The sequence below is a fragment of the Lithobates pipiens genome, unplaced genomic scaffold (assembly GCF_037356315.1).
Source record: "Lithobates pipiens isolate NorthernLeopardFrog02 unplaced genomic scaffold, aLitPip1_a1.2 Scaffold_23, whole genome shotgun sequence".
In the NCBI taxonomy this organism is placed as follows: Eukaryota; Metazoa; Chordata; class Amphibia; order Anura; family Ranidae; genus Lithobates; species Lithobates pipiens.
This window is the reverse complement of record NW_027507785.1, coordinates 186,539,584-186,553,954: the sequence shown is the minus strand read 5'-3', so window position 1 is coordinate 186,553,954 and position 14,371 is coordinate 186,539,584. Positions and strand designations below refer to the sequence as shown.

General features: G+C 45.8%; 1 protein-coding gene across 2 annotated transcripts in view; it reads left to right on the top strand.

Moving 5' to 3' along the window:
• KCNT2 (potassium sodium-activated channel subfamily T member 2) overlaps positions 1-14,371 on the top strand; it is a 1,477,061-nt gene that overhangs the window by 1,295,392 nt on the left and 167,298 nt on the right. For both annotated transcript variants that reach the window (XM_077452683.1, XM_077452682.1), the window contains one exon: positions 4,220-4,520. In XM_077452683.1, coding sequence (XP_077308809.1) covers positions 4,220-4,520 — 301 coding nt within the window. The remainder of the gene's footprint in view (positions 1-4,219; positions 4,521-14,371) is intronic.

Below are 14,371 nucleotides of genomic sequence, written 5' to 3'. Positions count from 1 at the left end.
CACGTATAAGTGCCACGTGTCATCAGTGCCACATATAAGTGCCATCTGTCATCAGTGCCACATATTAGTGCCATCTGTCATCAGTGCCATGTGTCATCAGTGCCACATATAAGTGTCATCATTGCCACGTATCAGTGCCATCTGTCATCAGTGCCACGTGTCATTGTCCTGGTGCTCCAGGGCCTTCAAAAGTGTAATAGGTAGTCAACAAGTTAGATGTGTAATTTATGCATCTAGAACACATGATGGCGCTCCCTGCATGTTGGGCCTCTCTATGTGGCCAGGCTGTGAAAAAGTCCCACACATGTGGTATTGTAATACTCAGGAGGAGTAGCTGCATTTTGGGGGTGTCATTTGTGGTATACACATGCCATGTGAGAGAAATAACCTATTACAATGACAATTTTGTGGGGGAAAAAAATGAAAAATCTTAATTTTGCAAAGAATTGTGGGAAAAAAATGACAACATCAAAAAGCTCACCATGCCTCTCACTAAATACCTTGGAATGTCTACTTTCCAAAAAGGGGTCATTTGGGGGGTATTTGTACTTTCCTGACTTGTTCGGGTCACAAGAAGCGAGATAGGACACCAGTACATCAGATGTGATCAATTTTGTGCGATTCACACCACAGCTTGTAGACTCTCTAACTTTTACAAAGACCAAATAATATCCACAAATTTGGGTTATTTTTTACCAAAGATATCTAGCAGTATAAATTGTGGCCAACATTTATGAAGAAAAATTTATAATTTGCATAATTCTGTCACAGAAACAAAGAAATATGCGTTTTTTTCAAAATTTTCGCTCTTTTTTAATTTATAGCGCAAAAAATAAAAACCCCAGAGGTGATCAAATACCACCAAAAGAAAGCTCTATTTGTGGGAAAAAAAGGACAAAAAATTAATTTGGGTACAGTGTTGCATGACTGAGTAATTGTCATTCAAATTGTGAGAGCACCGAAAGCTGAAAATTGGTCTGGGCAGGAAGGGTGTTTAAGTGCCCAGTAAGCAAGTGGTTAAGGAGATTCATCCTCTCTATTTGTCTTGTTCACCATTATCAGTGAAAGTAAAAGAAAATTTTGGGTTGTCCCCAGGAAAGAAATAGTGGAATAATCTTCCAGTGGGGACACTAGTTCTGGTGACCTGGAGGTCCCCAAGGAATTCCCTTAATTTGCCAGAAGTTCCTCTCACTTCTGGTTTGGCTATGAGACAGGAAGTGGAGGGAAATCTCCACAATGGAACATAAATGGTAAAAATAAACTTAGATGGAGTATAAGCTTCCCTTGCGCTATCCAAAATAAAATAAAAAGCCTATAGTTCTACTTTAAGGCTTCCCCTAGGTATCTTATTTAAAGAAATTGTATATTTTTAATGTTGTTCTTCAACCACTTAAGCCCTGGACCAATTTTCAGCCAAAAGACCAAGCCCCGTTTTGCGTTTCGGCACTGCGTCGCTTTAACTGACAATTGCGTGGTTGTGCAACGTGGCTCCCAAACAAAATTGGCATTCTTTTTTCCCCATAAATAGAGCTTTCTTTTGGTGGTATTTGATCATCACCTCTGCGTTTTTTTTTTTTTGCGATATAAACAAAAATAGAGGGACAATTTTGAAAAAAATGCAATAATTTTTACTTTTTGCTATAATAAATATCCCCCAAAAATATATAAAAAAAAACATATTTTTTCCTCAGTTTAGGCCGATACATATTCTTCTACATATTTTTGTTTAAAAAAATCACAATTAGTGATTATTGATTGGTTTGCGCAAAAGTTATAGCTTTTATAAAATAGGGGATATTTTTTTTTTTTTTCCATAAAATATTTATTTATTTTCAAAGAAAGAGGTATAACAGGTAAGACTTGATGTACAGGGGATAGTTTTATAGCATTTTTATTAATATTTTTTTTTTACTAGCAATGGCGGCGATTAGCGATTTTTATTGTGACTGTGACATTATGGCAGACACATTGGACATTTTTGACACATTTTTGGGACCATTGTCATTTATACTGCAATCAGTGCTATTTAAATGCACTGATTCCTATGTAAATGACACTGGCAGTGAAGGAGTTAACCACTAGGTGGCGAGGAGGGGTTATGTGTGAAGTTATGTGTTTTTTTTGTAGGGTGGCGTGGCCTATCATGTGACATCACTGATCGCCTTTCCCTATAAAAGGGAACAGACGATCGGTGACAGCCACAGTAGGAAGCACGGGGAGAGGTTTGTTTACACAGACCTCTCCTCATTCTTCAGCTCTGTAACCCGATCGTGGGACACCAGCGGCGATAGGGTCCGCTGGTACCGTGGCCATGGATACGGAGCTCAGGACCGAGTCGCGAGCGCGCTGGCGGCGACACGCTCACGACCCACGGCTGGGTACTTAAAGAGCCCCATACAGGTATGTGATTGTACCCAGCCATGCCATTCTGCCGACGTATATGTGCAGGAGGCGGTCCTTAAGTGGTTAAGCCTTATTAGGTTGGCCTCTAAACCTTATGGTATTTTTTTTTGCATTGGTAGCCCCATGTTAGTGCCAAACTGTCAATTCACCATTTGGCCCGAAAGCTTTACATTGGCCTTGCAAAGAGCCAGGCAAAATAAGATTCAGCTTCCATAGACCAGTAGGTTTTATGTTTGAAGATGATTTTTTCAGTGTTCAGCAAATTTCCAGCAAACCAGACTTTGGTTTGTTTGCTCATCACTAGTCAGCAAGTGTGAAGCTAGCGCTGGGCTACCTTATTGGCGAGCCAGACATGCACTGTATGGAAGAATCCTGTATTAAATATTTGTTCATAAAATAAACATTGTAAACAAATAGTACAGTCCTAAGATATGCAAAGGAACATTTACTAAAAGTATTTTAACCACTTGGGATCCGCGCTATTGCCGAATGACGGCATTAGCGCGGACCTAGATTTCCGGGACTACGTCTATTGACGTCGTCCCGGTTACGAGCGGCCTGCGCGCCCCCTGAGGGGCGCGCGCGCCGCGCTCTGTGATCGGCGAGTCCGTGAGACTCGCCTGATCACCGATCCGTGTAAGGGGTCGATCCCGACCCCTTATCACGTGATCAGCTTTCAGCCAATGACAGCTGATCATGTGATAGAACGGAGCCGGTAATCGGCTATTATTCCTCCTCGCGCTGACAGCGCGAGGAGAAAAAAAAAGCCGATCACCGGCGGCCGTGATCGGGACATCAGTCCCGATCACGGCCAGCAATGCAAGGCACCACATGCCACCTGCCAGTGCCCACCTGCCTCCCGCAGTGCCATCCTGAAGTAGAACTAAAAGTAAAAGTAAGTGCCCCCCGTCTGTGCCCACAGTGCCACCCACAGTGCCACCCACAGTGCCACCCACAGTGCCACCCACAGTGCCACCCAATCTGCCTCAAAGGTGCTGCACCCCAGTGCCGCCCATCAGTGCCCAGCAGTGCCGCCCATCAGTGCCCAGCAGTGCCGCCCATCAGTGCCCAGCAGTGCCACCTATCAGAGCCACCTATCAGTGCCACCTATCAGTGCCCATCAGTCCCATCTATCTGTGGTACCTATCAGTGCCCATCCGTGCCACCCATCCGTGCCACTTATCCGTGCCACCCATCCGTGCCATCTTATCTGTGCCCATCTTTGCCCATCAGTGCCGCCTTATCTGTGCCCATCGGTGCCGCCTTATCTGTGCCTATTAGTGCCGCCTTAACTATGCCTATCAGTGCCCACCAGTGCAGCCTATCAGTGCCCACCAATGCAGCCTATCAGTGCCCACCAATGCAGCCCATCAGTGCCCACCAATGCAGCCTATCAGTGCCGCCTTATCAGCGCACTTCAATGAAGGAGAAAAATGACCCGTTTGCAAAATTTTATAACAAACTATTAAAACATGATTTTTTTTTGCATCTTTTTTTGTTTGTTTAGCAAAAAATAAAACTCCGAGCTGTAACTAAATACCACCAAAAGAAAGCTCTATTTGTGGGAAAAAAATGATAAAAATTTAATTTGGGTACGGTGTTGTATGCCCGCGCAATTGTCATTCAAAGTGCATCAGCGCTGAAAGCTGAAAATTGGTCTGGGACTGAGGGGGGTTTAAGTGCCCAGTAAGCAAGTGGTTAATCAATAACTGTTTGAAATAAATACCAAAGCTATTCCTTGTGTGTAGAAAACAGGAAAAATACCTTTAGATGTTGTTTATTTAGATTGATGAAATTGTCTATGTTTCTCACAAAGTCACAGATATCTATTAGTGTGGAAGATTGGGAAGACACAAAAGAAACCAAGGAATCGGCAACTAATCGCAACAATCATCGGAATTCCACATCCAGCGACCAGTCAGATCATCCCTTACTACGAAGGAAAAGTATGCAATGGGCCAGAAGACTAAGCAGAAAAGTTCCCAGACATTCTAACAAAATAGCAGAGAGGATAAGTCAACAAAGGATGACTTTGTGCAGAAGATCAGAAAGGCAAGAACTAGCAGAACTTGTTAAGAACAGAATGAAGCATTTGGGTCTTCCTACAGCAGGTTACGGTAGGTACACTTTAAAAAAAAACAACAACTAGTATATGTGCTTATAATCATGCATTCATGTAAAGGATGAGGTTTGGGATCATTACAACCATAAGCCGCGTACACACGGGTGGACTGTATGGCCAACTTAGTCCGTCAGACAATCCGACGGACAGTCCGTCCTACTTTCGAATGAACGGACTTGACCACACACGGATGCACAAACAGTCCGTCGAAAGTTTGCGCGATGACGTGTACAGCACGTACGACGGGACTAGAAATAGGAAGTCCAATACACAGCAATGCAACCTTTCGCCGTGTAAATCCTTTCTGAGCATGCGCCATACTTAGTCCGTCGAACTAGGCTACTCACGAGCGGATTGTCCGCTGAAACCAAAGTCTGACGGACAATATTACGGAAATTCCGAAATACTTAGTCCGCCAGACTGCACGCTGAAAAAGTCCGCTGAAGCCCACACACGAGCGGACTGTCCGCTGAAATGTGTTTCGACGGACTAAGTTGGCCAGACAGTCCGCCCGTGTGTACGCGGCTATAGACTTGAGATAAATTCTGTGGGTTTAAGAATTGCAGTTCTGGTGAATTTTTGTGTGATATGCTTGAGAGAGTTTTTTTCTAAGTATAATGCACTGCATTGCCTTTGAACTATGACCAACAGGCTTACAATTGCCCATTAGGGAGCTTTTAGATAAGCCTGCACCTCACTAGAAAAGGGGATGTACAGAGCAACTACTTTATAAAACATTTCTGTGTGAATGTATCAATCATTTTCACAGTTGTCTAAAATATTTGTTCAAAAAATGTATTTACTATGATTACCAGCTTCATCAATTGCCATAATGTGGTATTTTCTTGAAGTGCCTCATACATGAAAATACATATTATTGCCATTAGCCACTTGATGGCAATGACAACCCTGATATAAAGCATTTCACAGTGAAAAATTGTGCTGGCTGAACAAATGATTGACACATTTACAGTGTAATTTTTTTTAGTGTAAGTGTCTTGTAAACTTTTATAGGGAAAGCTGACAAACTGAACAGTGAGAGATAAGGATCTAGTGTTGCCAACCTTCCAGATTGAAATTTACACTAACACCCAAAATTTACTGGCACAACTTTCAAACTTACAGTTTTAAGTGCAAATTCTAGTATTTAGGACACAAATGAGTACAATAAGGGCCGGTGCTGGCTCTAGGTGAACTAGGCAGCCACCTAGAGTGCACTGCTGTCTAGGGGGTGCAGCCATGGCTACTGACTTCCTTTTCTAGCCTGGCTGGGGAAGAAGAGGGGCTGAAAACCACCACCCTACACAGGATTGGGCATTGAAATACTCTCTGCTGGCCAATTTAGACAAAGCAGCAGTCATGGATGACATCCTTCATGGGGGCTGCGGAGGAGGTCAGCAGCAGCTCAGCCTGTGAGAAGGACGACACCGAGTGGGCTCCCGGGAGTCGGAGGACAACTGGGGGGCGGACGAGGCGGGCACCATGGGGGAGAAGTTACTTGACTTCAGGAGCATGCTGGAGGGCTGCTACCGGCTGCACAGCACTGACCACTGGCTGTCCGAGCAAGCCCAGAAGCTGGAGCTCATGCTGGAGCAAAAGCCGGTGCTGCTCCCCCGGTGAGTTCCATCTGACACTCAGTAACTTCATATTGTACATGAGTGGGTTAGGAACAGGTGGCATGAGGGTGGGAGGTGCCAGGTGGTCCCTTCAGTACACTCCAGTCCAAACAGCACTAACAGTCCCACTGCCGCCTTGCTTTGCTTCCATCCTGTAGACCCGCAAAGGAGGCTCCCTTGCACCTGATGTCATTCGACATGCTCAGGCACCACCTCTACCAGACTCACTCCCTGCTGGCTCTGCCCAAACACACTGAAGCAGGCATTTCTGGAGCATCACATCCATGTTTTTTTAATGGCAACCTTTACCTGTCACTGACATTTACTATCAGGAGAAAAGTGCATGTTTTTTACTGGCTGCAAAAAAAAATAAAAAATACTGATGGTCAGTAACACTGTAAGGATCAGTTAGGAAACTGGACTTTTATTCTGATACTACCTGTTTGTGCATTCAACCCCTTTGCTGTTTGTTCTTTTTTTATCATTGGGGAATTATTTGCCTTTATTTTCATTTTTTTTTATTGATTTATAATCACTTTTAGCAGCTCCCCTGTCCATAGAAAATTATTTTCTTTCCTTGTCTTTCCTTTACTATGTAAACAAGGCACACCGCTGATCTGTCAGTGAGGATAAGAGAGATCTTCTGTTTCAGCTAATCTGAAACATGATCTCTGTCTTCCTCCAGTGTAACACTTCCCCCACAGTTAGAAAGCACCTCCCTAGGACACACTTAACCCCTTGATTGCCCCCAGAGTTAACCCCTTCCATGCCAGTGTCATTCATACCGGGATCAGTGCATTTTTTTAGCACTGATCATTGTATTGGTGTTACTGGTCCCCAAAAAGTGTCACTTAGGGTCAGGTTTGTCTGCCACAATGTCAAAGTCCAACTAAAAATCACGGATCACCACCATTAATACTAAAAATAAAAATTCCATAAATCTAACCCATAGTTGTAGATGTGATCATTTTTGTGAAAACCAATCAATAAACACTTATTGGGATTTTTTTTTTTACCAAAAATATGTAGCAAAATATATATTAGCCTAAACTGATGAAGAATTTTTTACAGGGAATGTTTTATAGCAGAAAGTAAAGAATAGGGTTTTGTATTCAAGATCGCTGCTCCTTTTTTATTTCTAGTGCAAAAAATAAACCCCCCAGAGGTGATCAATTACCACAAAGAGAAAGCTCTATTTGTGTGAAAAAAAAGGACTTCAATTTTATTTGAGTACAGCGTCGCATGACCACACAGTTATTAGTTAAAGCAGTGCAGTGCCGTATCACAAAAAATGGCCTGGTCAGGAAGGGGGTAAAGCCTTCCGGGCTGAAGTAGTTAAAGGAAAATAAAACCGAGTGCAAGTGTGTGCCTAAACTACCTCACATTTTATGACTCTATCCCCATAAAAACTTAAAGTCAGACACTGTTTAGATGTATTATCCCCAATTAAACCTGTTTGTTGTCGGCCAATTCTTGCAGCAAAACCCCTACCTGTATTCTTTGTCCCCAATAAATTTGAAACTTTCTTTGTTCATTTAAACTTTCCTGTTGCTGGCCAATTTTACATTCCTGTGCCACTCGTGGTTACCTAATTCTTGTAGTAAAACACCTGACTATGCTCATTGTCTCTTTACATTAGGCCAATCCTACCTCATAAAAAATTTCCTGCCTCTGGCCATTTTTACACTGCTTTGTCATCTGTGGTCTCATACCCTTTAATGGGATTTTGGCAGAAATTGGCCAGCAACAGGATAGTTGGGCTTATGCATTGTAAAGTGTGGTGGATGGATTACGTTGATGCTGCTTGTTAGACACTTATGAATGCCTAAATTATCATTGTATAAGATAAGATTAAAACAGCAAAAATATGAATGCAATCTACTCACTGGGGGGAGAATCTCTGGGGGAATCTAGGATGGAAAAGGACCTGGGGGTCCTAGTAGATGATAGGTTCAGCAATGGCATGCAATGCCAAGCTGCTGCTAACAAAGCAAACAGAATATTGGCATGCATTAAAAGGGGGATCAACTCCATAGATATAAGGATAACTCTCCCACTCTACAAGACTCTGGTCGCATCTAGAGTATGCTGTCCAGTTCTGGGCACCAGTCCTCAGGAAGGATGTGCTGGAAATGGAGTGAGTACAAAGAAGGGCAATAACGCTATTAAAGGGTCTGGAGGATGTTATGAGTAAAGGTTGCGAGCACTGAACTTATTCTCTCTGGAGAAGAGATGCTTGAGAGGTGATACGATTTCAATTTATGAATTCCGTACTGGTGACCCCACAATAGGGATAAAACATTTTTACAGAAAGGAGTTTAACAAGACTCTTGGCCAACCTTAAACTACGTAGAGGGTTCTTTGCTGTAAGAGCAGCAAGGATGTGGAATTCCCTTCCACAGGCAGTGGTCTCAGCGGGGAGCATCGATAGTTTCAAAAACCTATTAGATAAGCACCTGAACGACTACAACATAAAGGGATATACAAAGTAATACTGACATAATCACACACATAGGTTGGACTTGATGGACTTGTGTCTTTTTCCAACTTTACCTACTATGTAAAGAGTGATATACACACTAAATAAATGACACGCAAACAGAGAGCACTAGATGTCATTTTATTGTTGTTTATTAGGGATGAGCCAAACACCCCCCGGTTCGGTTCGCACCAGAACTTTCGAACGGACCCCAAATTCGTACGAACTTTAGAACCCCATTGAAGTCTATGGGACTCGAACGTTCGAAATGAAAAGGGCTAATTTTAACGGCTAATATGCAAGATACTGTCCTAAAAAGGGTTTAGGGACCTGGCTCCTGCCCCAGGGGACATGGGTCAATGCCTAAAATATTTTTAAAAATGGCCGTTTTGGTGGGAGCACTGATTTTAATGACGATTAAAGTGAAAAAAAAAGTGAAATATTCCTTTAAATATGGTGCCTGGGGGGTGTCTGTAGTATGCCTCTGAAGTGCCACGTGTTTCTCGTGTTTAGAACAGTCCCTGCACAAACATTAAACAGAAATACATTAAACGGAAATAACATCATTGAAAACTGCTTGCGGTTTTAATGTTATATCTGGTTCCTGCAATATGGTTGAAAATCATTGAGAAAAATGGCATGGGTAGCCCTCCCTGCCCATTTCCAGCCCCTTTGGGTCTTGTACGCATATTAAGGGGAACCCCGTACCCATATTAAAAAAAGGAAATGTGTGTGGCCCCCAGGCCCTATATACTCAGAACAGCAGTATACAGGCGGTGCAAACAAGATAGGGACTGTGTAGGTATGTTGTGTTAAGTTGAATCTGTTTGTAATTTTCAACTGGTACATTTTTAAAGTGTAGCTCCAGTCAAAAAAAATATTTTTAAGCTTTTTGGAAAACATAGGGAAGGGTTATCACCCCTGTATAATTTGTTTTGTCGTCCATCTTTTTTCATCTCACTTGCTGTTGTCTCCTTCCATTTGCAAGTAGGAGATGTTTGTAAGTTGGATGTTTGAAAGTAGGGGCCTGCCCTATATGCTCTGCAGAAATGGGGGAACAAGGTGTTGGTTTTGCCACAACATTGTAAGCCCTGAAAGTGACTCTTGGTGGGTGCTGGAGCGCCCTGCTGTGAACGATTATATCAAGAATTGTAATTACATTCCATTGTTGAACAGTGGTAAAAAATTGACCTTTGGTGGTTGTGGTGCTGGTGCCACAACACTATTAGTCCTCACAGTTACTCTGGGTGGGCACAGGAACGGGCCCTCCTATGAAATATTATATCAAGAATTGTAATTACATGTCCCTGTTAAACAGGGGCAGAAAAAATGGGCCTTAGGCACTGGTGCTGGTGCCACGACACTGCAACCTCTCCCATATACTCTAGTTTTATTGCAAGAATTAGCCCTGCTGCAAAGCATTGCATCAAAAACTGTAATTAAACGCCCCTGTTAAACAGGGGCAGAAAAATTGGGCTTTAGGCACTGGTGCTGGTGCCACCACACTGCAACCTCTCCCATATACTCTAGTTTTATTGCAGGAATTAGCCCTGCTGCAAAGCATTGCATCAAAAATTTTAATTAAACGCCCCTGTTAAACAGGGGCAGAAAAATTGGGATTTAGGCACTGGTGCTGGTGCCACCACACTGCAACCTCTCCCATATACTCTAGTTTTAGTGCAGGAATTAGCCCCGCTGCAAAGCATTGCATCAAAAATTGTAATTAAACACCCCTGTTAAACAGGGGCAGAAAAGTTGGGCTGATGGCGTCACCCAGAACCAGAAATGTTCTTCCAACATATCAGCGGAGGAGGAAGAGGATAGACAATCAACATAGCAGGACAGTCACTCAGCATCAGCATAGGCAGTCTTGAAGGGATGTGATATTTCAAAAAAAATTATTCGGTTACATCAGCTTCAGGTGCTTGGTAGCTGTGGGTGATCCAAGACTGATTCATCTTGATGCAGGTCAGTCGATCAACTGATTCGGTGGACAGGCGCACCCTGTGATCGGTAACAAAGCCACCAGCAGCACTGAAGGTGCGTTCCGAAAGAACGCTGGATGCAGGACAGGCTAGTAGCTCAATTGCATACTGTGCAAGCTCTGGCCAGTGATCCATCCTCAAGACCCAGTAAGCCAGAGGATTTTCGGTGGGAAAGGTGTCCAAGTCTGACCTTGCCCCTAGGTATTCCTGCACCATGTAAATCAGACGCTGGCGATGGTTGCTGGAACCGATCATACCTTGGGGCTGCGGACTAAAAAATTGTCTGAAAGCATCAGTCAGACGGCCACCTTCTCCACTGCTCCTTCTGACCGATGCCTCAGCAACACGTTGTCCAGGACCAGGAGTTTGTAACCTCCCAGTCTCTGGGAACGCGTTGCACAGACCTTTCTGCAAGGCTTCCCAGAGATGTCTCATCCTCTGCTCCCTCTGCGATGGCAAGATAAGGTCGGCAACCCTACCCTTGTACCGTGGATCAAGGAGAGTGGCCAGCCAGTAATGGTCCCTCTCCTTGATCCGAAGAATACGAGGATCCTTCCGCAGGCTTTGCAGGATCAGGGAGGCCATGCAGCGTAGGTTAGCTGAGGCATTCGGTCCGGAGTCCTCTGGGTCACTAAGGACAACATGATCCGCAGCTACCTCCTCCCAGCCACGTACAAGTCCACGTGTTTCTTGGGACTGTAAATCATCCCTACAAGACTGCTGCTGCTGCTGATGCTGAGTGCCAGCCTCCACCTCCATGCTGACACAATCATCCTCCTCCTCCTCTTCCTCCTCCTCTTCCTGTGTAATGGGTGGCACAGCAGGAACACTGTCTGGATAAAGGGGGCCTTGAGAGTCCTCCTCTTCCTGCCTCTGTTCTGCCTCAAGTGCCCTGTCCATTATTCCACGCAGCGTATGCTCCAAGAGGTGGACAAGAGGTACAGTGTCACTGATGCATGCACTGTCACTGCTCACCATCCTTGTGGCCTCCTCAAAAGGTGACAGGACAGTGCATGCATCCCTGATCATGCCCCACTGGCGTGGTGAGAAAAAACCGAGCTCCCCTGACCCTGTCCTGGTGCTGTAGTCGCACAGGTACTCATTGATGGCCCTCTGCTGCGTGTGCAGCCGCTGCAGCATGGCCAACGTTGAGTTCCACCTGGTGGGCATGTCACATATAAGGCGGTTCTTGGGCAGGTTCAACTCCTTTTGGAGCTCAGCCAGCCGAGCACAGGCATTAAATGATCGGCGGAAATGCACACAGACTTTCCTGGCCTGCTTCAGGACATCCTGTAAGCCGGGGGAACCTGCCCAAGAACCGCTGCACCACCAGGTTAAGGACGTGAGCTACACAGGGCACATGGGTCAGTTGTCCCTGTCGGAGGGCGGAGAGGAGGTTGGTGCCATTGTCACAAACCACCATTCCTGGCTTAAGCTGGCGTGGCGTCAACCACCTCTCGGCCTGCCCCTGCAGAGCTGACAAAACATCCGCCCCAGTGTGGCTCCTGTCCCCCAAACAAATCAGCGCAAGCACGGCATGGCATCGTTTTGCCTGCGTACTTGCGTAGCCCCTGGAACGCCTACGGAGCACCGCTGGTTCTGAGGACAGAGCACTGGAAGAGGCCATGGAGGGAGAAGAGGAGGGGGTGGAGGAGAGAGGTGTGTCACAACCAATAGTAGCATTTTGGAGGCGTGGTGGCGGAACAACCTCCAACACTACTGCACCTTGTCCTGCATCCTTCCCAGCTGCCAGAAGAGTGACCCAATGGGCCGTGAAAGACAGGTAACGTCCCTGTCCATGCCTGGTGGACCATGAGTCAGCGTTAATATGCACCTTACCGCTGACCGCCCTGTCCAGCGAGGCAAGGACATTGCCTTCCACATGCCGGTAGAGAGCTGGAATCGCCTTCCGTGAGAAAAAGTGGCGTTTGGGGACCTGCCACTGAGGAACCGCACATTGTACAAACTCACGGAAGGGGGCCGAGTCTACCCACTGAAAAGGCAGCAGTTGAAGTGCTAGCAATTTAGTCAAGCTAGCATTCAACCACTGGGCATGTGGATGGCTGGGAGTGAACTTCTTTCGCCGGTCCAGCAGCTGGGGCAGGGACATTTGCCTGCTATAATCGGACGTGGGTGTACTGCTAGCAGAGTGCCCGGAAGCACTTGGCTGTGACACACCTAATTCTACACCTTCATTCCTCTCAGAGCAGGTTTCAGAGAGGACTGAAGGTCTAGTGGGGTTGGAGATGCCAGCTGTTGAGGAGTAAGGAGAGGTCCGCTTTGTTCTTTGGTGTGGGTCTTTGAGGTACGCTTGCCAATGAGCAGCATGGCAGGTCAACATATGTCTGGTCAAGCATGTGGTGCCCAAGCGGCTGATGTTTTGGCCACGCGAGATACGCTTGAGACATATGTTGCAAATAGCAGCGGTGCGATCTGATGCACTCGTCTCAAAAAATGCCCACACCAAAGAACTTTTAGAATAACGCGCAGAGGCAGCGCCATGCACAGGCGGAGCTCTGCGGTGTGATTCAGTCGGTGTGCTGCCCCTAAGCTGACCCCGGAGGGCATCCTGCCTCGTTGGACATGTGCCTCCTCCTCCTCCTCCTCCTCTCTCCTACCAGGCACCTACGTGGAGTCAGTGCCCTCATCATCCCCTCCCTCTTCATCGCTGTAGCAAACCTGGCAGTATGCTGCAGCTTGTGGAACATGACTGCCAGATTGCTGTCCTTCTTGAGCATCCCCTCTCTCTGCGCTCACGCTACTGCCTTCCTCTAGCTGAGTGTCATCATCAGAGCCTACAAAACACTGGGCATCCTCTTGGAGCATGTACCCAACACTGTGCTCAAAGAGTTCAGGAGACTCCTCAGGAGGACGTGGTGGGTCTAGGGAAGGAGTCACTGATGATGACATTGAGAGGAGGGAAGACGATGCGTTGGCAGCTGCTTTGCTAGAACCCTGAGACTGGGTGAGAGAGGATGAGGAGGATGAAGAGGGCTTGGCCATCCACTCTACCAAGTCGTTGGCATGTTGCGGTTCAACATGTCCAGCTGCCAAAACGAAGGACAAGCGTGTCCCATGGCCACGTGCTGAAGACAATGCACCGCGCCCACGACCAGTACTGTTGTCTCTAGACACAGAGCCTGCTTGCCCTCTTTTATCGGCTCGCGCCTGTCTGCCTCTCCTTGCTGGCCTTCCAGACATGGTAATGGCCTGAAGGGAGTTGGGTAAAACAGCAGTTGGGTAGTGTATATTGTGCTGGAGGCACACAACACCCACTAACTCCTGCAGATGCCTTTATTATAGAACACCAGAGATAAAGGGGTATACTGTAATGGAGTCACACAACACCCACTAAGCCCTGCAGATGGCTCTATTAGAGAACAGCAATAAACGGTAGATACAGGTGTATATTGTGCTGGAGTCACACAACACCCACTAACTCCTGCAGATGCCTTTATTATAGAACACCAGAGATAAAGGGGTATACTGTAATTGAGTCACACAACACCCACTAAGCCCTGCAGATGGCTCTATTAGAGAACAGCAATAAAGGGTAGATACAGGTGTATATTGTGCTGGAGGCACAAAAAACCTACTAACTCCTGCAGATGCCTTTATTATAGAACACCAGAGATAAAGGGGTATATACAGATGTATACTGTGCTGTGCTGGATACACACACAACTTTCAATAACTCCTGCAGATGGCAAGTGGGCTCAAATAGAGAAGAGCTATGTAGGTGGATATAGCGGTGTGTACTGGGTAC